The sequence below is a fragment of the Vipera berus genome (genome assembly GCF_964194415.1).
Source record: "Vipera berus genome assembly, chromosome: 14".
Classification (NCBI taxonomy): domain Eukaryota; kingdom Metazoa; phylum Chordata; class Lepidosauria; order Squamata; family Viperidae; genus Vipera; species Vipera berus.
The window spans coordinates 13,360,262-13,388,091 of NC_138217.1; the positions used below are offsets into that span (position 1 = coordinate 13,360,262).

General features: G+C 52.3%; 1 protein-coding gene across 6 annotated transcripts; it reads left to right on the top strand.

Annotated features, from left to right (window-relative positions):
* Positions 1-1,322: 1,322 nt before the first annotated feature.
* On the top strand, positions 1,323-27,786 carry SH2B3 (SH2B adaptor protein 3). 6 transcript variants are annotated; one of them, XM_081339397.1, is made up of 8 exons: positions 1,323-1,456; positions 7,631-8,404; positions 20,562-20,663; positions 21,118-21,206; positions 22,371-22,465; positions 22,872-23,086; positions 23,799-23,970; positions 24,289-27,786. In XM_081339397.1, the coding sequence occupies exons 2-8, from the start codon at positions 7,658-7,660 to the stop codon at positions 24,600-24,602; spliced, it is 1,734 nt and encodes a 577-aa protein (XP_081195523.1). In that variant the 5' UTR covers positions 1,323-1,456; positions 7,631-7,657; the 3' UTR covers positions 24,603-27,786. The 6 variants fall into 6 exon arrangements, with proteins under 6 accessions (XP_081195523.1, XP_081195522.1, XP_081195525.1 ...); XM_081339396.1 differs by having other exon boundaries at positions 1,327-1,456; positions 7,639-8,404; XM_081339399.1 differs by lacking the exon at positions 1,323-1,456 and adding an exon at positions 2,035-2,091.
* Positions 27,787-27,830: the final 44 nt, after the last annotated feature.

Below are 27,830 nucleotides of genomic sequence, written 5' to 3' on the forward strand. Positions count from 1 at the left end.
AAAGGCGTACACAAATCCTTCAAAGCCCGCTTATCAAACGGCAAAGTGTGCCTCGCCACGCACTGTCAACCTCCCATGCTTAAAACAGGCCTAAAAGTTGAGAAAGCTTGGCTTAAAAGACACCGTGCACTTAAAGGATAGAGAAAACAAGACAAACGGCTGGTTTTTGGGGTGTGCTGTGATGCCTGAAGCTGTCAGAATCGGTTATTCTTAAACCAAACTGCAATTGTCAAATGCGCAGCTTGGCCGGAGTTTTTCAGAGGTGGTCTCTGAATTTCGTGAATAATTGGGCCATTCCAGAATCTTGATCCCTCCCTGTTTTAACCTGCCCAGCAATCTGGCCCCCGGTTTAACAAGAAGACCCTACCCCCCCAAAAAAGTGTCTTCTCCTTCCTGCCTTTAGAAGAGACAGGAGCCTTTGTTAATGCTACCCAGCTTGTGAACTGGGGAACAGAGCCCTTATTTTTCATCCTGGCGCCATTAAAATAAAATAAAGGCAAACAGCTTTGGAAGACCAGGCTCTGCAGCCCCCCCCCCCCTTTGACTGCTTGGACAAACAGCAAAAATGAAGTTGACGTGTCCTTGGTGGCTTCCATGGGTGATTTCAAGAGTGGAAAGTCTCGGCCTTTGCAACTGAGTGCGGTGGGGCAGGGGTCTGTAACCTTGACAACTTTTAAGTCTTGTGGACTTCAACTGCCTGCAATTCTGGGAGTTCCAAGTCCACAAGTCTCAAAGTTGCCAAGGTAGCAGTTGGGGAATTCTGGGAGTCGAAGTCCACAACTATTAAAAGTTGCCAAGGTTGCAGAGACCTTCTGCAGGAGACTGGCCGGGCTTCCCTGGGGGTGTGTGGGGGGGGACATGGGTTGAGGTCCTCCCACCCCCCCGCCCGCAAGAAGACACTGGCCGTGTGGCTGGTTGATTTGGGGTCGGGAGGAGAGTGCGAATCCTGAGCACCCTACCCCGCTGAGCTCCACGCACCCAGCGCTACGTCCCCCCCCCCCAAGGATTCCCGGGCAGAGGGATCCTGGCTGGGGCGACCCTGCCCGGGCGAGGCCTCCCCCCCCGCTTCCTATCCAAGCGTTCGCTCGGACTCTGCAGCCCCCCGCCTTTTCCCGGGCAGGAAGGGGGGTCCCTGGCCGGGGACTTCGGCGCCCCCCGCCGCCGTCCGCGCCCTCGGATGGAGCGGGGGTTCCTAACGAAGAGACCCCCCCTGCCGCCTCCCAGCCGGGTCCTCCTGGCGGTGCCCCCGCTCCTTCCAGCCGCCGCTGCCGCCGCCTCCGCCCGGCGCCGCCTCCGCCTCCGCCCCTCGCCGGCCAGGGAGGCGTCGGGCCGGGTCGGCGTCGAGGCGGCCCGCCTGCTCCCCCGCTCCTCCCGGCTGCAGGCGGCTCCGACGGCGCGGCGCTCCGGGCCCGGGCGGCATGGGCCGGGCGGCCGAGGGGCGCCGCTTCTCGCGCAGGTGAATGGGCGGGCTCGGCGGCGGCTCCGGCTTCAGCTGGCTGGGCGCGGGGCTGGTGGAGCATGTGCAGAGTGCCCGCCATCGCCCGGGAGAGGGGAGGCAGGAGGGGAGGGGGGCGCGGGGAGGGGGCAGAGGACCGCAGGCGCCTCTTTTTTGGGGGGGGGGCTCGCCATCCCTGGGTGGGAGCGGGCCGGTGCCAGCCCCGTCGCCCCCCCCCCCGCTTTCCTGGCCGGGAAGGGGCTTCTGCGCGGAGGCACCTGCGGGGGGAGCCGCGGGAGCACCCCCCCCTTCCCGGGCTGGCGAAGGCGGCTGCCTGTCCGCGGAAGGTCTCGGGGCAGCGCCCCCCCAATGATCGCCCCCGGGCGGCACTTTGGGCATCGGAGCAGCCCGAATCGAGATGGGGGTCCGTCTGGGAAAGCGGGGCCACCCCCTGCCCGAGGAGAGAGGGGGGGCAGGCTGGCTCCAAACAGCTGCCCCACATCTGGACGCTCCAACATCGGAGAACGAGACCCCGGCTCCCTTTGGCGGGGGGGGGGAGGGGGGCGCAGGGGGAATCCAAAATTGCGTGAGGTTTCACTATTTTATTTCTTTTGATTGTTTTAAGGAGCGATGAGCCGCAGAGTTCCTGCGTTGAGGTGGGGGAACTGTAGGAATGGAAGGGATACATGCAAAACACAAGGAACTTGCTTGGGCTTGGAAAAAGTGTGTCTGTCTGTGTGTGTGTGTGTGTGTGTGTGTGTGTGTGTTGGTTAGGATGGGGCCAAAACTCCCAGGTTGTCAAAGAGGCTGAAATACTTTTCGGATGCCAAAGACTTTTCAGTTGTTGGGACCAACCACAAAGCCCATGGTGCGCTCTCCTTGCTTGCAAATACCTTTCTGTAGACTTGTAGCTGTTGCTTTTTTTTTGCAAACTTTTGAGTTAAAGCAGGGGTGTCCAACCCTTGGCCTCTTTAAGACTTGTCGACTTCAATTCCCAGAATTCCCCGGGCTTGCTGAATTCTGGGAACTGAAATCCACAAGTCTTAAAGTGGCTAGAGTTAGACTCCCGCTGGATTAAACTGAGATCCGAAGGAGACGCACCATCCTGGCTTCTTCCCTTAACCAGATTGCTGGGCAGCAAAGGCTGTTGTTTCTTAGAAGCTTATCAGAACATCGCGCTTGGGGTACGTACGTTGGGTGGCGGTGGGGCTTGGCGTGCCACCGCAGGGGTGCTGGGTCTGGGTTGCATGCTCGCTTCGCAGGCAGTGGTGGTGCTGCTGTGCAGCATTGGCCCAGGGGAGCTCCCTGCTCCAACAGAAGTCTTGCTGAGACAAACCCGGGTTCAACAGAGACACGATGGGTCGCTTGCTCCCTTCCTTAACCTCTCTAATTTGGCTTCAGTTTGGCCCTGCAGACCTGGCTTCTCCTCTCTTTCTGCTCTGCTTTTTCCTAATCCCCCCCCCCAGAAGGGATGGAGAGGGGGGCTCTGTTGAAGAAGACCAGCTGTAGGACAGACAAATATCAGAGTTGGAAGGGACCTTGGGGGTCTTCTAATCCAACTGCCTGCTCAAGCCGGAGAGCCAAGGGCTGCGTTCAGATCGCTCCCTTGCAAAGCCCATCCGTTGCCCTTTCGGTTCCAGAGGGACCCGGGCAGCCTGTCTGGGCCTTTGAGGGAACTGAACGCGAGTGTGTTTGTGTGGATTTTCTTCCCAGGCATGGGCATACCTGCTGACACGGCAACACCCCTTCCCGCTGGGCCCAGTTGCCTTTCATAACAAGGGGAAGTTTGGGAGGGGCCTTCCTTCCATAGTGCAAGTTAAAAGCCATTGTGCATTTCAAAGCAAAAAAACCGAGAGCGGGGGGGGGGAGGGGGAGGGGGGCAACCTTCTATTTTTGGTGTGCTGCTAGGAACGTGTGTCCGATTTCTCCCTGCCTGCACCGGGCTGGAGGCTCAGAGCCGCGGCCACCAAAGCGCCTTTCCCAAAGTGTCACCTTCTTGGTGGGCTCTGCAAACATGGCTGCTTTGCTCCTTGCCCCCGAGGGACAGCCCGCCCGCCGGACTCCACAGAGATCCTCGGCTCTGTGACGCGGGAGCTGACTTATGTAACTTTGGGTCGCCAGGGCCGTCTCGCGGGCACGGCTCTGCTTCCCATTCCTTGCGGGTGGGGCGTGCTCATTGCATGGGATGGCCAGCGAGACTTTTGCAAGAATCTGGGGCCAGGCAGATTGTCTCTAGCAATGGGGCCCAGCCAGGCGTGCGTGCCTGTTTTCAATCAGAATAGAGCTGAAAGGGACCTTGGAGGTCTTCTAGTCCAACCTCACTGCTCAAGCAGGAGGTCTTACATTATTTCAAATAGGTGGCTGTCCAGTCTCTGCTTAAAAACCTCCAGGGGTGAAGCACCCACACCTTCTGGTGGCAAGCTGTTCCACCGGTTAATTGTCCTCACTCTTCGGAATTTTCTCCTTAGTTCCAGGTTGCTTTTCTCCTTGATTAGTTTCCAACCGTTGTTTCTTGTCCTGCCTTTCGGGGGCTTTGGAAAATAACTTGGCCCCCCCTCGTCTTTATGGTAGCCCTTGGAGTGCTGCTATCCTGTCCCCCCAGCGTTTCTTTCCCCAGTTCCCGCAACCGTTCTTCATAGGTTTCATTCTCCGGGCCTTTAATCCTCGTCGTTGCTCTTCTCTGCGGTTTGCGTCTTTGGAAAAGCCCGTTCAAAGATGGCCCCTCTGGGAGGCAGGGGCGGTTAGGGTGGGGCCGCGGGTCCCGGAGAAGCCGAAAGCCCTAGACGGACCGGGCGGGAGGGCACTCCCACCCCTCTGCCTCGGTTTCCTAGGGACCCCTGGCCCACGGGGCAGCAGGACGTTGTCGTTGCGTCTGGGAGGAAGCCTGGTGCTGAGTCATTGGCAGGCTGGTCACACAGATAGACCCGGAGCTGGGGGCCCCGTGGGGGCAAGAGACTCGGGCACCTGGAAGCACGTTACGCAGCGGCACGCAGCTTCGGCTCCTTGCGGCGTCTCTCGGGTTGGTTTGCAAAGCTTGTGTGGTTTTTATTTTGGCAAGGATGGCGGCCGTGCCTGACCAATGAAGTGCCCCCCCGCCCCAGAATTAGGAGAGGCTGGCTTCTGCAAGGGGAGGGCTCTTCGGTGTCTTGGTCTGCCTTCCACCCCCCCCCAGTCAGGGGTCAGGCTAGAAGTCCTCTAAGGTGCAGCTCTGTTATTCTGGTTTCCCCTCTGCTGCTGCTTACAAGCCCCCCTTTCTTCTTAGAGGTCACGAGATGGGATCCTCCTGGAGCCCCTCGGTCTCTGCTTGTTAAGCCCACTGGGTGCCACCTGCGGGCCGGACACTCCTCAGCCCTTCGGCTGAGCTGCGAGCTCTTCGTGGTCCTCTGGCCTTTTCTTCTGCTGCCCTTTCTTCCTCTTAGAAGTCATGAGATGCCCAGAGACATCGCCCCTTTACGGCCACGTGACTGGGCCAGAGGGGGCACGCGCGAGAGCCAAAGTCCAGAACCAGACAGTGTCTTCCAAAGCTTTGGGGACATGAGTTCCACTCATCCCTGCCAGGCTGGGCTGCGGGGGCCTTGTAGTCCCAGCATTGGGAGGGGGGTCCTTTATCACCAGGAGGAAAGCCGACTCACATTGAAATGCCCAAATCCTGGTGTTCTGCTCCTTTTTTCATACTTTGTGTCCCAAATGCCGCCACTGAATTGGGAACTGCCTGTTTCCACCCCACCCCCCCCCACCCCGGTCTCTAAAAGGCAAGGCCCGGATTCAGGGGTCTCTCCCGAATGGCACACTGGTCGGGTGAGGTCCAGTGGTTACAGCAGGAGCCTGACCGGCTCCCCTTTGAAGAAGGATGAGCCAGAAGCGAGAGACCGACGTCGTTCTTTGGGCGGTGAAACTTAATAGTTGCACTCTTTCTGACCTAGCAGAGTGGTGTTCCTATCAGCTTGCCGAATTACGTGAAAGATTTGTATCAAGGCAATACATGAGTGACACGGCTTCACACCTTATTGTGCTCGCTGGGCTTAGGCTGGATAGGAAGTGCACAAGGCAAACCTTGTGGTCTGGGAACCTCAGGTTAGGGCTTACTGTAAAGTAGGTCATCGAGGTGCCTTTGATCGGGGTGGGGGGGCTTTGCACAGGTGTGAGCAAGCAAGGAGGTGCGCACACAATCACAGACTATAAAGACAGTGCAGAGAAAGGAAGAGGAGTAATCTATCGATTTTAATCTCACTCGGGCATGTCAAAAAGTGCCCAGGTTGATTACGGTAACTAAAAGCTGGAAGCACTGTGCCTGTGGGCTTGTTGGTGTACGTACACACTCAACAGCTCCCTGCGTTTCAGTTCGCTAGTCTCACTGTCTCCAGGCGAGTAAACAGGGATTCTGTGCGATGTTACCCGCTTTTGTTTTGCTTTTGGAAAAATCTCTCACCCTCAGGAAGACCTCCTCAAGGTGACTCCCTGGCCGGCCCACGCCGCTGCGGCGAGGAAGGCCCGGGGCCTGCTTGCACGAGGAGACGGCAGTGTGGGGCCGCACAACGAACCAGCTTCCTGTTTCACGGCTTCCTTGCCTGAGGAGGATAAAACGAGCCGTTTTGCAGGAGAGAGAAAAGCCTGATGGCCGGGAGCTTTGCAAAAACTTTGGAGCAAAGTGGACTTCTCACTTGTTGTACACTTTGGCAGAGCTGCGGCTGGATGTTTTGCACACCCACACGAGACCCCTCAATGCTGGGGGTTTCTTTCGCAGGGCCTGACGGTCCTGAGAGAGAAGATCAGGCTAGTGGTGGAGCATCCCGCAAGTGGGTGTGTAGAATCTGTCTTTTCCCAGCCAGGCACCATTCGTACATGCAAGAGGGGTCCCAGAGAAAGGATCAGGCAAATTTAATGTTTAAATCTGGCATGTGCAAAGAGGACAGGATTCCATTCTGGGTCTGACAGTTAGAACTTGTCTCCAGAAGTTGTGGGTGCTCCATCTCTGGAGGTTTTTAAGAAGAGATTTGTCCAGAATGCCTCTGGCTTGAGCAGGGGGTTGGACTGGAAGATCTCCAAGCTCTCTTCTAACTCTTGTTCTGTTTTGGGAAGCCAGAGAGTTAGGCGAGGCAGGAGGATTGGCTGAGGGTTGCCCAGTCATGGCAAAGAGAGATGGGAACACAGACCACTCAGACTAGCTTGTGTTTCTCAACCTTGGCCACTTGACTTCAACTCCCAGAGTTCCCCAGCCATGTAGACTTCAACTCCCAGAGTTGAAGTCCTCCGATCCTCAAGTGGCCGAGGTTGAGAAAGACAGGTTGAAACCATCCGTAGGTCCAACCCTTGGCCTCTTTAAGACTTGTCGACTTCAATTCCCTAATTCTGAGCTGGTTGGGCCAGTTTCTTTCTGTATTTCCTTTCTGCTTTCCCTTCCACCTATCAGCGGTGGAAGGCTGCTGTGTAGGAACGTTGACGGGAGTCCCCCTCCTTGCTCACTCTGTCCAGGACATGCCAGGTCATGTTTGAAGGGCGTTGTAGCCACCTCGATTCTGCTCCAGGAGTTTTTTCAAACAGTTTTAAAAGGGCCTGTAGGAGAGCTGTGCCGGCTTGCTGAAGGGCCCGATCCCTTCTTGTGGCTTAGCCGCTTGGGTAGAGACGGCTTTGGGAGACAGTCCTGGGAGAACCTGGGAGAGGTCCTCAGGATGGCCGATGCACTTTGATGTAGTTGGGCTGAGGAGAGTGGGACCCTGGTGCGTGTCCAAGAATTGTCTGCAGAGCCAACCAGCCGCGCTGGTGGCATCTCTGTAGCTCAAGGTTGAACTAGGGGGTCCTTGGCACTCTCTGACCGTGGCGAGTTTCTTGCAGATGTTTCATGACCCTACTAGCTAACATCATCAGTGCTAAAAGGGAGGGGAGCTTGCTATCTGTTTATATACGAGTAGCTTGCCCCATCCAACTGATGGGAGTGTTCTTGACTACCTGGTGTTTACTGAGTTGGTTATAGGTTTCCCACTTATAGAAGTCACCGTTGAACGTCTGTGTGGCCTGCAGTGATGACATCTTACATAGTGTGTTTCTCAATTGCCTGCCCTTTTTCAATATGGTCCCCAGCTGCCTGGACTAGCCTTCTCTGCTATTTGTCCCGAATTGGTCTGACTTACAACTCCCAAGATCCTCACACCATTTCTTTTCCCTCTTGTCCGTGTCTGGAACTCGTTTCCTTCATAGAACCCCAGGAGATCTCCAGACTTGGCCATGAATGGACACGCCATCCCATCGGGCGACTCCGGACACCCCGGCGGGTGGAACGAGTTCTGCAAGCAGCACGCCATCACGACCGCCAGGGAGCTGGCCAGGGAGTACCTGCACTTTGTCAGCGAGAACCCCCAGCACGAAGTTTTGGCCGCTGAGAACTTCTCCCTTCAGTTTGCGGACCTCTTCCAGCAATATTTCCGTCACGAGGTGAAGGGTACGAATGCTACGGACCAGCTTCACATCCTGCCCTTCAGCAGAGTGCGAGACTACCGGGACACAGGCCAGAAACATGGTGAGGGACCCTCGGGCACGGTTGGGACCAAGGTCGAGGTGGAATTGTCGGACCAGGTCAGCCGGGCCTCTGAGGTCCGCTCAGGTGGACTTCCCAAGTCCTGGAGTTCTGAAGAACTGGCAGTGCCCACTTCTCCATTGGGCGTCAGGAGACATTTTTCTCTGGACCGGCTACGGAGGAGCTGGCGTAGCTTGTTCCGCCGGAGATCCTTGGAGTCGGGCCCTGGCGAAGGGGAGATGGCGGACTTGGTTTTGAGATCTGGCCTTGCCCGAAAGATCTTCCCATGGGCCATCTCCAGGGACTGCTCCATACAGATCCAGAAAGAAGGCAACCTGAAATACATGATGGTGACGGAGGACAGTGGGACTTGCTGGCAGAAATGCCGGCTAGTTTTATATAAAGAAGGGCCTCCGGACTGCCAGAGTTACGCCTTGGCGCTGTTTGATCCCCCCAAGGTAAGTGGTCTCTATTCTTGCAAATCCCCCTCCTTGCTGCATTGTGATCCCTCTCTTTTCTGAACATCTGTGAGGTGGACGCACAGAAGAAATAACCTCTTCCTTCAGCAGATCGTTCAATTCCTGGGATCTTGCTGACCCAAAAAGTAGGCGGGGAACTGTGCTTAAATACTTCTAAAAGCAGTTTGGAGAAATCGAGCGAAGTCATACTGGTAGCCGTGGGCTTTCAGCCGAATGTTGAAGAGTGGGTAACAGATCTCAGAAATGAACCCTGGGATGACAGGAGCCTTTGTGCTTAGATCTAATGGTGGGATTTGGGATCTCTAGAATGGTGGAGACTATTTCCCCCTTATTAATGTTTGTTCAGCGCTGCCTCTTTTATCTCAGAGTCTTTGCTCTTCGGAGATTTAATTCTTTTTTTGGGAGGGGAGTTGATCTTCTGGATGGCTCCAACCATTCAGGACATCTTCGTGGAACAAATTGACGCAGCTGTTTTAAAAGGCTTGCTGGAACTCATCTGAGATCTTTTAAAAGCTCCTGGTTTTAGAACTTTTTTCAACTTTTTTCTTTCTTTCGTCTGTTCCTTCTTTTGAGATATTACTTTAGCTGAATATCATGGGCGGATATATATACATTATTTTTTTATTTTATTTATTACATGTATTGTCTCGGTTTCTTTAGCCGCGTTGGCCTGGGCAGGCACCCAGATCGGTGGGCAGTCCGATGCCCCCAGCAGCTGCTGGGTGATGGTAATTTGGTTGGTGCCACTGATGGCGGGCAGAATTTTCAAAGGATTCCTGCAGGTTTCCATCCCTGCTTTAGCTACCAAGCGAGGCTGCAGACTTGGTGTGACTGTCCTGCCCCTCCCCCCTAAGCCAAGGACTGAAGCCTGGAGGCTCCTTAGATGCCACCTCCATCAAGACCGGCCCCTAGGAAATAAGGAGAAAAGCTGAAAAGTCTGGATTTTCCAAAGCAAATAATAAAAATGTGGAATTGTCCCCCTCTTGCCTTCTTATTTTGACCAGCCAAGGAAGGTCAAAACCAGTTAGAGAAAAAATGGATTTTTTTTTAAGGCGGCCTCTTCTTCCATCTCTTCCAAAGCTGCCACGAGAACAGAAATCCATTCATCCCTCAAGGCAGGCAGTGAATGGGGGATTCAGCTGAAGCTGGCGTAGGCTTGGCAGAAAACAGCACTCCGGGTTTGGGGGGGTGCCCACCCCTCCTCTTCTGGCTGTCCCCCTTCCCAAATGCTAAACACAGCGCTCTGGGTTGTCTCCTCTTTTCCAAAAGCGGGGTGGCTTTCCCTTGGGGTGTGTGTGTGTGTGTGTGTGTGTGTGTGTGTGTGTGTCCTCTTTTTGTCTGGTTCTTAAGGAGGAGGTGTTTGGGTCGTTCTACCCTGGTTTGCTTGCCTGCTCAGTCAAGATCTTTGAGTTTGTGCCCGGGCGTTGCATGCATGCATGGCATCACACGTATGGGCAGACCTGGGACTCCATGCCATGGCCAGGCAGCTGCTCACTGGGGGGGGGAAGGGGAGGCTCTGAGCATCCAGTCTGATTAATCTGAAAGCCAGCAGGTGGGGAAAGCTGGTTGAGTTTATCCACAATTCCTCAAAGGGCACTTTGTTTATTTTTAGATTTTATCCGGCCTTTATTACTTTATTATTGTATTTATTTATTTTTTTATCCCGCCTTTATCACAGTTGGATTGTCCCAAATGATGCCTTCCTTACCCTCAAGATCTTCCTTACCCTCAAGATTGTTACTCTCTTCCCCCCCCCCCCATTCCTAAGATATTTTTTAAAAAATAACCCTTTCATTATTTTGAATATTTTAGCTGGGGAATTTGAATATCATCTTTCCTCCTCGCTCATTTTGAGAGAGTGCTTTTACATTTCTCTGGAAACGCCTTGCAAAGAGTGGAACAAACGGGGCCTCGTTTTAGTACGTGGATGAAAGTGCTTCCGCGGGCTCTTTTTTGGGGGGTGGGGGGGGGCCTTGGTCAAGTTTTATAGCAGAGCCTGGGAAATTTCACCCTGGCCACCGAATGAATCTGAGTTAGCGCTTTTTCTTTGAGAGACAAGAAAAAAAGAGGAAATGTATCGAAAGCATCCTGTCCAAAATTCGTTGAAGGCATTTTCTTCAGGATGTGGAGACTTTGTTGCACAACTCAAGTCTAGCCAAGTTTGCAAAGCCAGTTTTTTTTTTTGTTTATTTCTTCCAGTGGTGGCCTTGAGGTTCTCCAGGACTGGAGATAAAAGTTTTAAGGTCTGGAGGAGGACAGGCCTTGGGGCTTTGCGTGGGCTGCTTTGCCTGCCCTCAGCATCTCTGGAGCCCCCAGCCCAGCCCAGCCCCAAATGCATCTGGTGGAGGAGCAGAAGTGGCTGCAATCAGCCAGGCCAGCAAAGCTTTCCTCTCCCCCCCCCCCTGCCTCCCCCAGCCAATTCAAGGTCTGGCTTGTCCATTTTTGCTAGCTTCCAAGGTAGTATTTACAGCCAAGATGAAAGTCCCAGGAACATCTGTGTTTCCGATGGAAATGTTTGCAGTTGTTTATGTCATCCAGATGTTCTGGTGAGAGGCAGGTTGAGGAGGAGGAGGACGATGAAGCCTTGTCTTGAGACTTTTTCACCCTGGGAATCACTCTTCCTCTTGGTGACCCCCCTCCCAGCCTTAGAATTTCTTCTCGTTTCCATAGCAAATGGATTGTCGTCTTCGAAAGACCGGTCTCATCCTTTCTTGCACTGTTTCCCAGCGTCCTGGAGGCCCTCACACGCCATCTGAGATCCTGGAGCAACCTTCCTGGCAGGATCCTCTCCGACTGTGCCCCAAGGGACACCCCTTATTTTAGGCTGCAGTTTTCAAAGCCCCCCCCCCCAAAATCCCTTTGCTTGCCATTTCTGTGTCTGCTCCTAGTGTTCATAGTCGCATTGTCTTGGATCTGAGAAAATGAAGTCTGGGGGCTTTGCATTTTAAATCCACCTTGATTCTTGGGTGCTCAAAAAAAAGAGAAGCCAGCTTTCTTGGAGTCTGGAGAAAAAAAGCCAGGCTAGGGTCCTGGGGAAGAGGGTATCTTTGGAAGGGCATGCCCTGGGTTCAAATTCAGCCCTCTGAGCCAGGTTGGTACTCTGCCGTGGGTCAGGAGATCAAGTGTCTGCTAGCTTCTACTTCTCCAAACGATGTTGAGCTTGTGTGGAAAAGTTCACAACAGACCTTTAACAGCAGGGGTCTCCAACCGTGGCGACTTGAAGCCGGGTGGACTTCAACTCCCAGGGTTCCTCAGCCAGCTGGCTGGGGAACTCTGGGAGTTGAAGTCCGCCCGTCTTCAAGTCGCCAGGGTTGGAGACCCCTGCTTTATGGCAAAGCTTGGAGAATTAGCCTAGCTTTGATGCCAGGTGCCACCTCTGGGCGGCCGGAGGTCCCCCCTCTTTCTTCGAAGGCCGCCAGGAAAGCAGACGCCGGCGGGCTCCGGGGGCCTTGTGTCATCTGCGGGCCCGCTCCTTTCGGAGTTTTGCAAGCAGCCCAAGCAAGGCAAGATGTGTCAAAAGCTTTGTCATTTATTAAACCACAACTTTTTTCCATCCTTGGTCATTTCCGGATGAGGACGTTTGGGCAGGGGGAGGGCGGCTGGCGGGGAAGGTCGCTAACCACACAGCCTGACGTGTGTGTGTGTGTGTGTGTGTGTGTGTGTCTTCCGGCTGCTTATTTTGGAAACTCAGTTACCCCGAGGTTGTGTGTGAATTGGATGTTTTCTTGGTTGGCAGGTTGGTTGTTTTCCGAGGGGCGCTAGAAAAAAAAAGGGGGGGGGAAAGACAATTGTTAACTCCTGCCCTTTTGGGTGGGCGGGATGGGGTGGGGGCCAGTTTTCCAGGCTTCAAAAAAAAACACCAACAACCCAAAAATGCTTTCCCTGTCTTGTTTGGATGCGTGGGCTATTGAAAAAAAAAATTCCAGTATCCCGAGGCAGAAAGTGGGTATTACGGTAGAATTTGTTGTTCTAACATCATGAAGTTATGGAAAGTTTGCCTAAGGGCTGGTTTTAGCCTGCTTGCAAGAGAGGAGAGAACATGGGAAGCTTCGGAGGGGCAGCATGTCAGGCGGGGCAGGAGCCCTTAGGCCCCCCCCCGGGGGACCCTGTGAAATTAGGCAAAGTGATGCCCCCCCCTCATTCTCTCTCTCTCTCTTTCTTTCATGCTCTTCCTCTCCCTTTCTTTTTCTCTCTTCTCTTTCTCTTTTTCTCCTTTCTTTTTTCTTCTTTCTCTCTCTTTCTTTCATGCTCTTCCTCTCCCTTTTTCTCTTCTCTTTCTCCTCTTTCTCTCTTTCTCACTTTCTTTCATGCTCTTCCTCTTCTGTTGTCTCTCTTCTCTTTTCTTTTTCTCTCATTCTTTCTCTTTTCTCCTGTCTCTCTCTTACTTTCTCTCTCTCTCTCTCTCTCTCTCTCTCTCTCTCTGCAAGTTTGCTAAATGCCATCTAAGCTGGAGCATTTTTCTGACTGCATTTTTATTTATTAAATTTATACGCCGCCTGTCTTCTTGTCCAGAGTGATGGCTGGTAAATTTAGCCACTGGAATTTGGTAAGGTACAATCCTGCCTCTGCTCACTTTTGCTTGCCTGGCTTGAATGCCGAGGGTTTCAGAAGAGTTTCAAAGAAATGGTGCCGCTTCACCAAGCACCAGATGTGGAAATATCTTCATTTCCCTTGTTTTTCTTCCGGCTTCTCTCCAATTTGCAAAGTTTGCAACTCTTTGGTATCTTGCTTGGTCTAACCTTAGACTAGGGATCTCCAAACTTGGCCACTTTAAGACACGTGGACTTCAAATCCCAGAATTTCCCCAGCCAGCAACTGGGGAATCCTGGGAGTTGAAGTCCACAACTCTTAAAATTGCCAAGTTTGGAGATCCCTGCCTTAGACACTTGGGGTGTCATCTCTGCCCTCCCTTTTCTCAACAGATTATCACGGCAAAGCTTTCTGCTCTCACCCCATAAAACCTTGACAATATCCTTAATTTGAAACACATTTCTGAGCACGAGATGTCCTAATCTGCAGAGTCTAAGGAGCCCCCACCCTGTGTGACGAAGGAAGCACTTCCTGCAGCTCAACCTTTGCGTTTCAAAAATATCGAGTGCTGCAATTCAGCCCTTCCAGGAAAGTTTCGAGAAGCGACGCTGCCACTTCCCGTCACCTTGGGGAGGCTGGTGGGACTCTGGCTTTCCATAAGCAGGAAGGTCTTTCTTTCTTTCTTTCTTTCTTTCTTTCTTTCTTTCTTTCTTTCTTTCTTTCTTTCTTTCTTTCTTTCTTTCTTTCTTTCTTTTTCTTTCAGACAACTTTTAGGGTTTGCCTCCCCCCCCGCAGCTAATCATCCCTCAGGAGCTCCCCCCAGAAAATGCCCCCACCCTTCGAAAGCCTTTTGCACGTGCTACCTCTTCCTCTTAGGGACTCCGTGGCCCATAATCCAGGGTCTGATTCTTGGAGAAGCCCCCCCCAAGACACAGAATCTGTGCCTTCCCTTCCACATATTTGTATGTTTGCTCCCAAATGGCTGATTTCTCCCCCCCCCCCAACCACACATTCCTCTTGTCTTCCTACCCAACGCCCCCCCCAAAAAAACATCTTTTTTTGCTGTCTCAGCAGTTTTCTTCATCCAGCCAGTGTCTCTCCTCTGGCACAACTGCCTGGGGGCCTGGCCCAGTTTGGGGAGGGGGATCAGCGAGGGGGCAGGACATATTTTCTCCAGATCAGGCTGTGGTTTTTTTTCTGATTTCCTGCATGGCTGGATATCTGCCTTCCTTCGGGTTGCGATGCACAGCCCATCTCCTCCATCTGTTTCCTGTGTCCTCGTGCTGAAGGCAGTCATGTGCTCGGTGGGAAGAAGCAACGGCGGAAGTCGGGGAGGGCAGGCCTGGGGGGGGAGGCCGCTGGGGACACCCCGTTTGCCAAAAAAATAGACAACGTGCAGCTTCCCCATCCCCCCCACAGCTTTCGTTTTCAAATCTGCTTTAATCTGACTTTTAATCCGCCCAGAGGCCTTTGGCCCTTGGAGCAAGGTCCAGCGACAACTCCTGACTTGCAAGGTCCCAGTCGCTGAATTTTTTATTGCTATTACCTATAAAAATATTATCTATTCTTTATCTCTTGTGTTTTTATCGAGATGTGATGTGAATGCACCATACGATAAAGCAATCAATCTACAAATCAATCCTTTCCTTTCTTACCCTTTCGGTTCTTTTTTTTCCACAATGAAATTTTCTCCTTGAAAACAGTTTTGTTTTGACAGAGAATTGAGCATGAGACACTGGCTGAAAAAAAGTGATGTTTCACTCTTGAGCAGAATGAAAGTGTGCGGTTTTCGCTTGTCTTTCCTTTTTTGTGATTTCAAGAAAAACACACAGTATCGGCTCCTTCCTATCCCAGCTGAGAGGCCTGCTCCTCTCCTGATGCCTCCTTCGGCTTTCTCCGCCTGGCTGCTCCCTTCGGGAGGCGTGGGATCGCTTCTCTCTTCTGTGCAGGCTGGGAAGGATGGGCCTTGTAGTCTGGCACATCTGGAGGCTCCAAGGGGCGCCCCTCTGGCATGCAGTCCAGCACATCAGGGACACCAGGGTGGGAAAAACAATTTTGCTTTCTGCATTTTTTCATCCTTGCAAAAGGAAATTCCCTCACATTGCTCTGGAAAGAGGTGTCAAATGTTTGGCCCAGTCGCTTTCATTTCACGAGAACCGTTTTCGGCACGGAATATTTAAAGACCACGAAATGCCCTGTTTTCAACCAAAAAAAAAAGATTTATTTTTTGGGATAAGTTAGTGGAGGGGAAGAGGAAGGAAGGCAGGTTTCTTGGGATGTTGGCTGTTTGAGAGCAAATTTCTGGCTCTTTTTTTTAACATTCAATGGATCCTATTATATCCAATTATTCATTTCTGTCTTGCTAATTACTCGTCCTTAAGAGGCTTGCGACCAAAACCCCAAACAGGGAAAGTATGAAAAATGCTAACAGCCTTTTGAAACGGTTTGGGTTGAAAGCTCCTGTAGGTGAAATCCACCTGCTGTCCTTCCAAGCTAAGGGGAAAAGGGTGCAGGAGATCAAAGGCAAACTTGAGGGGGGGGGAGACGTATGTTAAGGATATTTCTGGGGTAAAATTGCAAAACACTTGTGTTTTTTAAAATAATTATTTTGATCTTTAAAATGCAAGGATGTTATGTGCTCTAAAGACTTGAATAGGCACTTTTGTCTGTCTGGCTGCTGCTGGCTGCGACCCGGGGGTGAATTTTGGCAGTAAAGGAAGGCTGCGTCCTGGATCTGAGCTGGCAATCTCATTCCCACTCGAAACCCTGGATCTGCAAGCAGAGGGGATCTGCAAGCTGGATTTTTGTGAATTGTGCCAAGACTTCAAAGCCTCTCTTCTGTTTGTCAGACGTTGTGGGTGCTCCATCACTGGAGGTTTCTTAAGAAGAGACTGGATAGCCACTTGCCTGACGTGGTAGACGGTTTCCTTGCCTGAGCAGAGGGTTGGACTAGAAGACCTCCAAGGTCCCTTCCAACTCTTGTTATTCTGTTATTTAAGGCGCATGGAACCAATTACAGAGAGTCACTGCACTCCTTTTGGGACCTTCTTCCAAAACATAAGTGACGGGGCTTAGTCACAGGTGGGTCCTGTACGTTCATACCACCTATGTCATCTGATTATTTTTTTATCTCGGCTATTTTCTGCACCCGTCAATGCCTTGAACTCTAAAGTAGCCAAATGGGCTGAATAAGTAATTTTTTTTTTAAAAAAAACATCTTCTAACCAAGGTTAACACCAAGCAAGCTTGCCCCATTGTGCAAATAAAATTGCGATGCTTTGGATTGACCCGGGTCAAACAAATAGCATTAGCTCAGCTGCTGCCATCTTTGTGTTGGCTTCAGAGGTTCCGGGACCAAGCCGAGAGGACTAGAAACTTGATGTACTACTCCTAAAGGAGGAACTGTGGGTATTCTCCAGGTACCTTGTAGGAAACCTTGAATATGAGCTACGCATCGTTTGGGAAGGTCCCCTGTGCCACTCAGAGCCTCTGAAGCTGATGGAGAAAGGTATCCTGGCATGCCACAGCATGCCACAAGCTTCTTAGCAGGCGGAGGCCACTTTCATTCTTTGCAAACATTGTGTGTTTGTGCTCGTTTTGTGAGCCTGCTCCCCCCTCCTCTCTGCCCCGTTTCCAGTTCCGAGGGTGTTGAGGTTCTTCTTTCTCTGAATCGCAGTTTCTTCGAATTAGTTCCTTTCCTCCCCTCCCAAGAAAACATGTGGCCGAAAGTGGTTTTTGAGGTGACACGCAGTGCCGGGCCAAGAACTCAGAAGCCGGGGCTGAGCTAGACCAACGGCCAACGTGCCTGCTTCTTGGGCACGCTCAGGGCAGGGCTGGGCACGCATCAGTAACTCCGAAAGCGGCACTGATTTGGCCCTAGGGCAGCTCATGTGAACGGGCAGATCTTGTAGTCGTCACCCGTGGGTCCCCTTGCCCGGCATCCGGCGTGCAGGACTTTGAAAGGAGGCAGGGCTGTGGGAACACTGGGGCTGCCTTCCTCATTTCCAGCTGAATGTCGGGGGTTGGACACAGGCCAGGAAAACCCAGGAGAAAGTTTCCGTAGGAGCATGAATCTCCAAGTGATGCTGGACCAGACCCCCAGGATGCCAGTGAGGTACCGTGTTGCCCCCAGAGAAAAGGCTGGCTCTAACTTTGTTCAGCTGCTGCTCTTTAGGGTCCCTTCCAATGCTAGGTTGTGGTTCAAAGTAGGATTGCCGGAAACCGTCTTTCCTTGCGGAAGCGTGGCCCATAAAGTCTCTTCTTCACTTTGGTTTGTCCCCTGGTTCTCTCACTGTCCTGGTCAACCCCGGGATGGGGAGGCTGACTTCTGAACCGAACGGTTTGACCAGGGAGGCCTCTGAGCTTTTCCCAGAACTGTTCCGAATTCCAGGATTCCAGACAAATCTTTCTCAACCCTGCTTGGTGGTCCCGGAAGTTGAATTTGGCTGCTGGCCCACAGAGCCTCTCTCTCTGGTCAGCCATGGCTGTTCCTCCTCCGCTGTCAGCCGTGGAGATTGCCTCTGTTTCTGGCCAAAGTTCCCCCAAAGAATGGCCACAATCTTCACAAATGGAGGCAAATCTCCATCTTGCAGGATTCCACCTGAGTCGGTCACCGGGACTGGAGGTTTATTCCTCCGAGCTTTTGGACTTCTGCTGGAGTCCGTTGGAGGTGGTCTCAGTGCAGGGGTGGTGGTCTTCAGACGGTCTCTCTGAGGGCCCCCCCTCCATTGGGGAGCACAGGCGTCCCCCGGCCCTTGGCTCTCCCTTGGGCTGCAAGATTTCTGGCTGCGGGGTGGCGGGGGGGAATGAGGGGCGAGGGAGTCCCACACATCGGGGGCTGGAGAAGGTTTTATTTTTCAGCTCTGGCGGGGTAAATATTGCAAGGAGCCTCCGACTAAGAATGAGGCGGACTGGTGGGATCCCCAAATAAACTGAAAACGGTTAACTTTATACGCAGCAGTCATCAAAATAACTCCTCCTTCGCTCTCTGCCCCCTTGTTCGAAAGCCCAGACTGGAAAGAAAATAATGCATGCCCAATTTGCTTTTGTGCAATTTGTACTCATTGTGACACTTTCATGGGGTTTCCTTCAGTTGCGATGCTTTTTCCTCTTTGCAAACAGCGGAGCCGGTTCTTCCCTTGCCTGGTTTTTTCCCCCCGCTTTTCATGCCATCGGGGTGTTTTGGGATGTTTGTGCACCCAAAGGACGCTCTGTTCTGTTTTGCAGGGCATCTGTTAAGGCTGCACGCTGGACTCTTTATCTCTCGCAACCAAACACACGTCGGCTCCCGTCTTTTCAGAGCTTTGTTGCTCCGGATTCCCTTTTGAGGAACGTCTGCAAAAGCAGATGGTTCTTATTGGGCCCAGTGAAAATTTCTTTCTTTCTTTCTTTCTTTCTTTCTTTCTTTCTTTCTTTCTTTCTTTCTTTCTTTCTTTCTTTCTTTCTTTCTTTCCTTTTTCTTTCTTTCTTTCTTTCTTTCTTTCTTCTTTCTTTCTTTCTCTTTCTTTCTTTCTCTTTCTTTCTTTCTTTCTTTCTTTCTTTTCTTTCCTTTCTTTCTTTCTTTCTTTCTTTCTTTCTTTCTTTCTTTCTTTCTTCTTTCTTTCTTTCTTTCTTTCTTTCTTTCTTTCTTTCTTTCTTTCTTTCCTTCCTTCCTCTTCTCTACTATTTGAGGACTCCTTTCCCTGTTTTGACTGAAATGTAAAGTGGTCATTACCCTCACTCCCAAATATTTTGGGATGAGTGGGGCTTGAGGAGGGGGCATTTTATACCTCTGAATGAACCCGGCTGTTTACTTGCAAATAGAAAAAAAGTGCACAGGGAAAAGAGCACCAGGAGACTTATCTCTTCCCTGAGGCGTTAGCTTTCTACTTGCAGGGATTAAAGCCAAACCACGACGGTACCTGTATCCAGGTGGACCCTGCTGCGCTTGTGAAAATAAGTCTCTGCAGGGACCCTTGGAAGAAATGTTTTTCCCGGCTGGCTTGTTTTGTCTGCTGGGATTCCCAGTTAGCTTACAGAGCACACAGGACCCCTAAAGAAGGCCCCATCCTGTCTGGATTTCATGTCCTTTTTTCCTTCACGATAAAAAACATTTTTCAGACCAGATTTTCCAGCAAGAAAATTTGCCAAACATGCTGGAAGCCAACAAAGAGAAACAAACTCGGAGTGTATATAACTTGCAAAACGGAAGAGGCTTGCCTTGCCTTCCACTCTGAAGCTGTTCCCCCTCCCAATGCATGAGCAATCTGGACCCCTTCCCCCCCCCTGTCCATTTTCCTCCAGCTGTTCTCACAGTTGGCTCCAAACTGCAGACAGGCTGTGACTCATGGGCCCGCAAACCCCAGGAGGAGGCAAAACCCGGAACGGACATTGCCTGACCCAGGGAGCAGAAGTGGCCCAGACCCAAGATAGATGGGGGTGGAATAGGATATTTGAGGAAACCCCCCCCCCATTTATGGCTCAAAGGGACTTGGCTGCTCCCCCTCCCCTTCAGCCCAGCCCAGCTGAGTGTCTCAAAAGCGATCGGATTCCGCAGGTTATTAATAGATTTGTTTTGCTGCATGCTGGGCACCCTTTGCTGGGTTTTCTGGTGTGAATGGAGAAACAGCAATGCAGAAGCTGAATTCCCAAAGGGGAAATCGAGGCAGGTTGAGGGGCTGTTGGAAGACTGGAATTTGGGATCTGTTGGTAGGACTGGAATTTGGGATTTGGCCTTAGATGTCCTCTCGGCCGGCCGGATGCCCTGGGAACCTCCCGGATATGATCCGGCGACTTTATTGCTCAGATTCCCAGCCCGTCCAGTTTTACCGGTTCAGCCTTGCCTGGGCCAGTTCTTAAGCTTGTCTTACGGAGAGGTGAAAGGTGAACAATCAGTAAAAGTGGACTTGCACCCAGAGCACTGAACGCCTTGGGAGAAAAAAAAGAGGGTAAAAACTGCTTTTAACCATCTGCAGTGTGTCCCCCCCCCCCGAGAACGTTGCGTTGACAAAATGGCATAGGAAGGTATTTGATGCCGGACGTTGTTGCTCAAGAGCGATTTTTCCAGCCCTGGTTTTAATCCCGGCTTCCCTACGGCCCCTCGGCCCTTTCCCTTCCTTCGCTCTCCTTTTGGGGAGCAAGACACAAATCTTGCTCCGTCTTTGGGAGGAGGGAAGCAGGGATTTGGCCTCCTTCCCTGAGGGATTTCGCAGATGTTGGAATCCAAAAGGTTTCCTGCAGCTTTGACATGAAGTTGAACTCCGAGGAGACCTTGCCCCGGAGGAGGCAGGCGCTGCCAGGATGTAGCCTGGGGGCAGGAGGGGGGCTGCTTGCGTCTCCTGCAGCCTTGGCCCACGCTTGCTCCAGACCCTCTCCCGGAAGTTGGTTTAACGCCCGTGAATCATGCTGCCCCTCGGAGCCAAGAACAGCCGGCCAGGACTCTCCGCTGTGGGACAGCCCCCCAGGCCAGCCGGCCATGGGGCTGGGCCCGCAGATGGCCTGTCTGGCAAATCCATGGCCCGGCTCTCCATGAATTCCCTGTGGACCCGCCGCGTCTTCAGCGCTTGGGCCCACAAATCTTTTTTTAAAAAAACATGTTTAACTCCAGCTTGTTCTAATGTTTTGGCAGTGCTCCAGGCTCAAACTCCAGTCCCCGTGCTTGGCGATCCAAGAGACCCGGGCGTGCACTCGGCTGGAGATGCCCGACCACCTCCACACCTTTGTGGTCAAGGTGAGCAGCTTCCTTTCCCCACGGCTGCATCAGCCCCAAGCCGGGAGAACTGGTCTTCTCCCCGCCTGGTGCTCTGGGACCTTCCTGGATGGCTGTGTGCAGAAGCAGGATTCCTCTCCAGAAAGCAGAGGGAGCTGCTGCAATGCACGGGGGGGGGGGAGCCACGAGCCCCAGAAAGAGCAGTCGTCATGAGGTGGGCCGGGGGTCTGTCTGCAACCGCCCCAGAGATGCTTTTCCCAACTCGAGTGCCCCCACCTGCCTGGCTGAAAACCGCCCTCATCTGGCGTGTCTTCCCAAAGGATCTGGGAGCACTTTTCACTTAAGAGAGCGGAAAATTCCTCCTGCGATTAGAGGACCCCCCCCGAAGTCCTCCCACCCCCATTTTATCTGGAGAAGGGCTGTGTCTGGTTTTGCTTCTGCAGTGGGATTAATGCCTCACTTCTCCCCAAAACAGGTCAATGCCTCCACCGAAATAATATTTGAGGCTGGAGACGAGCAGGAGCTGTCCGCCTGGCTAGCGGAGATTCAGCAGGGCCTGCCCAGGTGAGTCGTGCGGGAAGAAAAGGTGGGGGCGACCTTCCAAAGCAGGAAAGAGGCCTTTAGAACTCGATTGCTCTCAGAATAAACCAGATTGATTTTTATTTTTGTTCAAGGCCACAGCTGGGCTGCACTTTGCTTTGTGGCTGGGGAATTCTGGGAGTTTAATTTAATTTTAATTTAATTTAATAACATTTATATACCGCCCTTCTCCCTGAGGACTCAGGGCGGTTCACAGGGCAGAATAAAATACCAAATACAAACATTAAAAAAAAGATTAAACAGTTGCCCTAGTTAAAACAATAGAAGTACAATTCTAAAAACCCCAAGATAAAATTAAGAGACCAAAGATAAAACAACCCCACCGATCCCCATCAGGCTAGGCCAGCTTGTACAAACAAAAACGTCTTGAGATCGCGACGAAAGGAGCGAAGATCGGGCGCCATCCGGAGCTCTACCGGTAGCTGATTCCACAGCTCCGGAGCGCCCACAGAGAACGCCCTCCCCCTGGGCGCCACCAATCGACATTCTCTGATCGGTGGCACCCTGAGGAGGCCCTCTCTGTGGGAACGCACAGGGCGCAGGGAGCTTGATGCCGGCAGCAGATGTTCCCTAAGGTACTCCGGCCCCATGCCGGAGTTGAAGTCCAGGCATCTCCAAGTGGCCGAGGTTGAGAAACAACTGGCTGAAGGACGGATAGATGAGAACAATTGTGGCTCAGGGTTGGACTGTGGGATCCTTGCTGCTCTCTTGAGTTGGGTGGTTTTTGGTCAGCACTGATAGTGTTAACTAGCTGGGTCATGAAACGTCTGCAAGAAAACCACCCAGCTCAGACAGCGCAGGGACCCCACAGTCCTCCTCCTCCTCCTCCCTTCTGCAAATCCCTCTCCCTCCTAGCACTGATGATGTTCCCTAGTTTGGCAATGAAATGTCCGCAAGGAAACCGCCAAGGTCGGAGAGCATCCAGGATTCCCCTGGCTTAACGACTTTGCTCACCTTGGCTTTGGGGGGTTTCCCAGGAGAGCGTCAGCATTTGTGCTGTATCGACAGCGCTGTGATGCATCTCTGCACCTTTAAACCAGGTGAAACCGAGGATTTTCAACATCCCCTTCCCCCCTCCTCCTTGCTCTCGACCTGCCTGTTTCATCCCTCACCGCCCCTCTTTTTCAGATCGGAAGGAGGCCCCCTCGAGGGCACCCCGGACCCTCGCTCGGAGGCCGGCACCCCCAGCCCTGCCAACAGCAGCACCGACTCCCTGCACCAAGGTGCCTGGCCGTGGGGCGTGGCGTGGATGGGTGGGGGGAAGAGTAGGGGGCAGCCTGCGAGGGGCTGGCTATCCCTAATGATCCCGGAGTGGGGGGAGGGGCCTAGGGAAGAGACTTTGAGGGATGAGTTTCATTCTAGTTGTTCAGGCGACTGAGAATAAAATGGTGCGGATTAAGCTGGGGGGTCTCTTGCCTCGCCAGCGGGTAGTTCCTCTCTCGACCCCCAGCAAGGCTTTGCTTATTGCCTGAAAGACAAAATGCAAAAATCTCATGTTTCTGCCCGGCTTCCTTCTGCCTCATGTTGGCTGGGGAATTCTGGGAGTCTAGTTGCCAAGGCCGAGAAAGCCAGATGTAATCGGTGAACGTGTTGGGCCCCAGCTAACATCCTCCTTCCCCGCCCCCACAGGGGCCTTGCTCTCCAGGCCCGCCGAGCAGCCGGCCCAGAGGATCGACCACTACTTGTCCGCCTTCCCCTGGTTCCACGGCTCCATCTCCCGGGTCAAGGCCGCCCAGCTGGTCCAGCTGCAAGGCCGGGACGGACACGGCGTCTTTCTCATCCGGCAGAGCGAGACCCGCCGGGGGGAGTACGTGCTGACCTTCAACTTCCAAGGAAAAGCCAAGGTGACGCCTCGCTTCCCTTTGCCCCCAGCGCAGACGCCGCAAGCTGACCCTGGTTCACGCAGCCCCGGTTGGCCTTCGCGCCTTCTAGCTGGTCCTTGTTAGAAGACGCGAAACCGGAACTGGTTTGTTTGGAAATACAGGTAGTCCTCGACTTAACAACAGTTCATTTAGAGTCCAAAGTTACAACAGCACTGAAAAAGGGACTTATGACCCGTTTTTCACACTTACGACCGCTGCAGGACCCCCACACGCACGTCGTCCGAATTCAGACCCTTGGCAACTGACTCATATTTATGACGGTCGCCGTGTCCCGGGGTCACGTGATCCACTTTTGCAACCTTTTGACAAACAGAAGTCAAGGGGGAAACTAATTTCACTTAACCATGTGACTCACTTAACAACTGCGGCAAGAAAGGGGATAAAGCGGGACAAAACTCGCTCGACCGAGGTTTCACTTAGCAACAGGAATTTTGGGTTCCATTGTGGTCGTAAGTCGAGGACTGCCTGTAAGGACTTTTGTGCTTCGTGCCGAAAGGGAAACCGGCTGTAGAGTTGCCGAGATAAGGCTTCTAGTCCTCATGGAGGTCTGAAAGCCGGGGAAGCAGGAAGTAGAGAGGGCGAAGGGCTTGTTCCTTCAACGGGCCATGCCGGGGGAGGGGGAATCGGGGTGGGGGGTGTCAGAGGGTAACGTCTCTTGTGGCTCCTCCGGCAGCACTTGCGGCTTTCCCTGACGGAGCGGGGCCAGTGCCGAGTTCAACACCTCCACTTCTCCTCGGTCCTGGACATGCTGTACCACTTCCAGCAGTGCCCCATCCCCCTCGAGTGCGGCACGGCCTGCAGCGTCCAGCTCTCTCGGCACGTGGTCTTCGTCCCCCCCCTGCAAGGTAGGCGGCTCCCCTGCTGAATTCCCCCCCCCGAAGGCCCTCCATTTACGACTGCAACAGAGCCCCGCCCAGCGTGGTTGTGAGTTGCGACGGTCACTAAGCAGATCAGACCTGGTCTTTTTTGCGGTGGTGATTAAACAAACCAATTCTTGCTCTGGAAGTAAATACAGGCGGCCCCCAACTCAACGACCCCAACGGAGTCCAACAATTCTGTGGCTAAGTGAGACATTTCTTAAGTGAATGTTGCCCCATTTTACGACCGTCTTCTGATTCTGAAGCAGATGACCACCCCTTTCCTTCCTTCCGTCTCTCCCGCAGCCTCCGGACACCCAGCCGCCTTCCCCCCGTCCCCCCACGCCTGCACGCCAGAGGTCAGCTTCCTCCAGCCGAGTCCTGCCGGCTGCCCGCGGACCAGCCTGGCCGACAGCCTTCGCCGCCACTCCGTGGAGCAGATCTTCCACCTGGTGCCCCCACCCGAAGACCTGGCTGGTGTCCTCCGGCCCGGCCCCAGCAGCGCCTCCCCCGGCCCAGCCCCTTCGCCCGCCCCCCACCGGTGGGACAGTGACTACGAGGTGGAGGTGCAGAGCCGGGGGCACCTCCGGGCGGTCAGCAACCAGTACACCTCCCTCTGACACAGCTGGCGGAGCCCCCTCCCCATGGCTCTCGCCCAGGACGCTGGACGGCCCCGCCGAGAACTGGCCTCTTCTGGCTGCATTTAGTATTTGGGTGGCAAGGCTCCCTTTGGGGGGGGGTGACTTTTCCACCAGGATCCCCTCAGCCTGTGTGTCTCCCCCATCTCTATCGGTTTGCACGTCTTCCTTTGCATTTGGCTTTTTTTTTTTTGGTGGTGGTGGTGGTACCCTCAATGCTTGCAGTGGCCGGTTGGGGGGGGTCTTTACTACCCCAGATGCCCTTGGATAACAACTGTAGTTAAAGACCAACTCCTCATTTGGCCGTGGCGACCCAAACACAAAGCCAGCATGTTCAGTTCCAGAACAAAACAAGGCCCCCTCCCTCTCTCCTCTCCCTGCTTTCTTTCTTTCCTTCTCTCACCTCTCCCTCCCTCCCTCTCCCTTCTTTTCTTCCCTGGGTCAAACTGTCCTCCTCTGGCTGGGAAGGTGTTTCAGAAGCTGCTCCTTCCCTTCAAAAACCCTGAGAAAAACCTCTTCGGCCACTTTAAAATAACTTTAAACCACCAGCATGGCTGCCTTAAAACCAGCATCTTAGAAACTCAGAAACCGCTATTTTGACCCTTTCCAAGGAACCCCGATGACGTTGCAAACCCCTCTTTTTTGCAAAGAGCTAGCTGGTCAGCCATGCGTTGGCCTACAACAGAAGCCAAACACCTAATTTGGGAGGGGGGAGGGAAATGCACGACGCCTACAGGGGACGTGCTCAGAATCAAGTGCCAATTTTCTTAAGGACTTTATTTTGGTGCATTATGGATTTGTTTCCCTTCTCCCGACGCAGAAGGCAGCCCCCTGCCACGGGGGACGGGGTGGGCTGTGGCGGCCTGGCCAAAGGAGGTGATGTGGGCCCTTCTTGGTCCACGTGCCCCAGGGCTGTTATAGGAGGGGGAAGTTCCCAGTTCCCACAGCCGGACCGAATGTACCTCGAGGAGGAAGTAGGCTGCAAAGCAGCCACCGCAAATCATCGTAATCTAGCTGTCAGCAGGAAGGAAAAAGGGGAAGCGATAAGCCTGTTAGGGTTGCCATCACTTAACCAAACAGAGGAAGTTGAATTTGCACTTTTGTGCAAGAGGTAGGGCTTTTTTTCCTCCAGCATTCGAGGCAAGTTCAAACTTGCAATGGCCAGGGAAGGCCAATAAAGACGTGGCCTGGGTCCTTTTTAGCCAATTCGCACGTGCCTTGCACTGGAAGTGCCTTTATCCAATCAGTGGCTCAACCCTGAAGGACTTTGGGCTGGAAAGTCCCAGGAACTCCCAAGGGGGAAGTTTCTAGACCCACCTTTGGCCTCTGAGGTCTGCCAAAAATCAAATGGAGAAGCTTCCTGGAGCGTTTAGACACCGTAGGCCAAGGCTGGAGGGCACCCGGTAGGACAATATATTGAATTAAGCCTGAAACTAAATTTCGTAGCAGTGGGCTTTTTTCAGCGTTAGCCATGTAAAGACTTCAATTCTGGGAGCTGAAGTCTACCTATCGTGAAATGACTAACACTTGAGAAAACACAACTTTTAGAGCAATATTTGACTTTTTCCTATCTGGTGCATTGTTGCCTCTCTAAATGACGATATCCAGCAGAGCCTCAAACAGAGGTGAACCAAACCAGCTTGAGACCTGGGCCTCAGCCGCCCTGCCTTCAAATTACCTTGCGCACGCACCTTACAGGGTTTCAAATTTTGTGCCTTTCCTTGCTAACGACAGATCATCTTTCAGAGTTTGTGTTTAGGATAATACATGGAGCTCCAAAGCTTTCTGGACTATTGCAACAAAACCTCTAAAGTCATGTACACCGGGGGGGGGGGAGGAGAACAGGGCCCGTGGGGAGAATTGAACCCAGGATTTAACGCAAGCATCTCTGAACTTGGCCATTTTTAAGACTTGTGGACTTCAACTCCCAGAATTCCTCAGCCAGCATCCTCAGCCAGTGCTGGAAGCATTCTGGAAGCTGAAGTCCACAAGGGGCCAAGTTTGGAGACCCCCAATGAAAGAGAATGACCTCCACACACGCAAGAAGAGATGGGCAGGTGGGTGTCGGAGCAGCCTCCTGCAGGTTTGAGCCTTGCAATCGCAACAGGTTGGCCTCTGGAGAGATGGCCGCCCGCCCAGGGTGGGGTGGGTTCCACAGCTTGGTTCTTTCAAATAATAAATTTGGAAATAATAAAGAAAACCAAATCGCTCTTTTGAGGAAGAAAGCCTTGTGTTGTTGTTGTTTTCAGCTTCTTGGTTCACTTACAGAAGTTCTATATGCAGTCCTCATCCCTACGTCTACCGGGTCAAATCCTGCTAAGATATTCAGATGTGCTCCTTCCTTAAAATAAACTGATCAGAGATGATCACAGCTAGCTCTAGGTGTTCCTGTTGGCCAAATCTTAACAAAAGATGCTTTCTACTAAAGATAAAAGATTTAAGGCAGTCGTAACTCTAAGGATAGGAAGACCTGGAGCTTCTAGCATTAATAGCCAGGGTGAAAAATCAGTATAAATTTGACCCCGGTTGCTTGGCACGTCTTCCTTACGAGGCTGAAGGCTGAGCCACGCAACCAGGTGCTAAGCGTGTTTGGAGAGAGAAAAGAGAGAGGAGGAAAGAAAAAAGAGAAAGAAAGAAAAAAGGGAACCAAACATACCACAGAGAGAAAGAAAGAAAGAAAGAAAGAAAGAAAGAAAGAAAGAAAGAAAGAAAGAAAGAAAGAAAGAAAGTTTAGAATAGGGAACCAAATACCACACAGATGCTAGCAGGAAAGGTCAGTTTTTAAAACTTTTTTTTTATTTTTATGATTATTTTTTTAGTTTTTATTTTATATTATCTACAAAGTAAGTTTTCCTCTTAACTTAAAAGTTAGACCGCTGCCTTGAGACAGTGGTTCTCTTTCCTTCTGACATGATTTTTCGTTTTATAAATAATAAATCCATTTGACGATTAGACTTCTTTCCCCCACAAAACCTCTTTTAAGTTCAGTTAGTGGCAAAAGGGATTTTTTTTTTGTTTAGAGTCTTGATTTACATAATTACTATTTGCTATTATTATTTTTAGGGAGAACAGCAACAAGACTCACCCTCTTGTTACTTCTGGTTCTCTAAGCTCATGAATTCGTAACTCTGAAGGGCTGTTTTAAAAAATAAATAGCTTTTCCAGTTTTGTCGTTTCTCTTTCTGCAAGCGAATTGGGGCAGGGTTGTGT

Excerpts from the sequence above, each read along its gene's own strand:
- SH2B3 (XM_081339396.1), top strand. The coding sequence starts at position 1,419 with ATGGGCCGGGCGGCCGAGGGGCGCCGCTTCTCGCGCAG. Across the intron at positions 22,466-22,871 it reads CACCGACTCCCTGCACCAAG|GGGCCTTGCTCTCCAGGCCC; the intron begins GTGCCTGGCCGT and ends CCGCCCCCACAG. Across the intron at positions 23,971-24,288 it reads CTTCGTCCCCCCCCTGCAAG|CCTCCGGACACCCAGCCGCC; the intron begins GTAGGCGGCTCC and ends TCTCTCCCGCAG.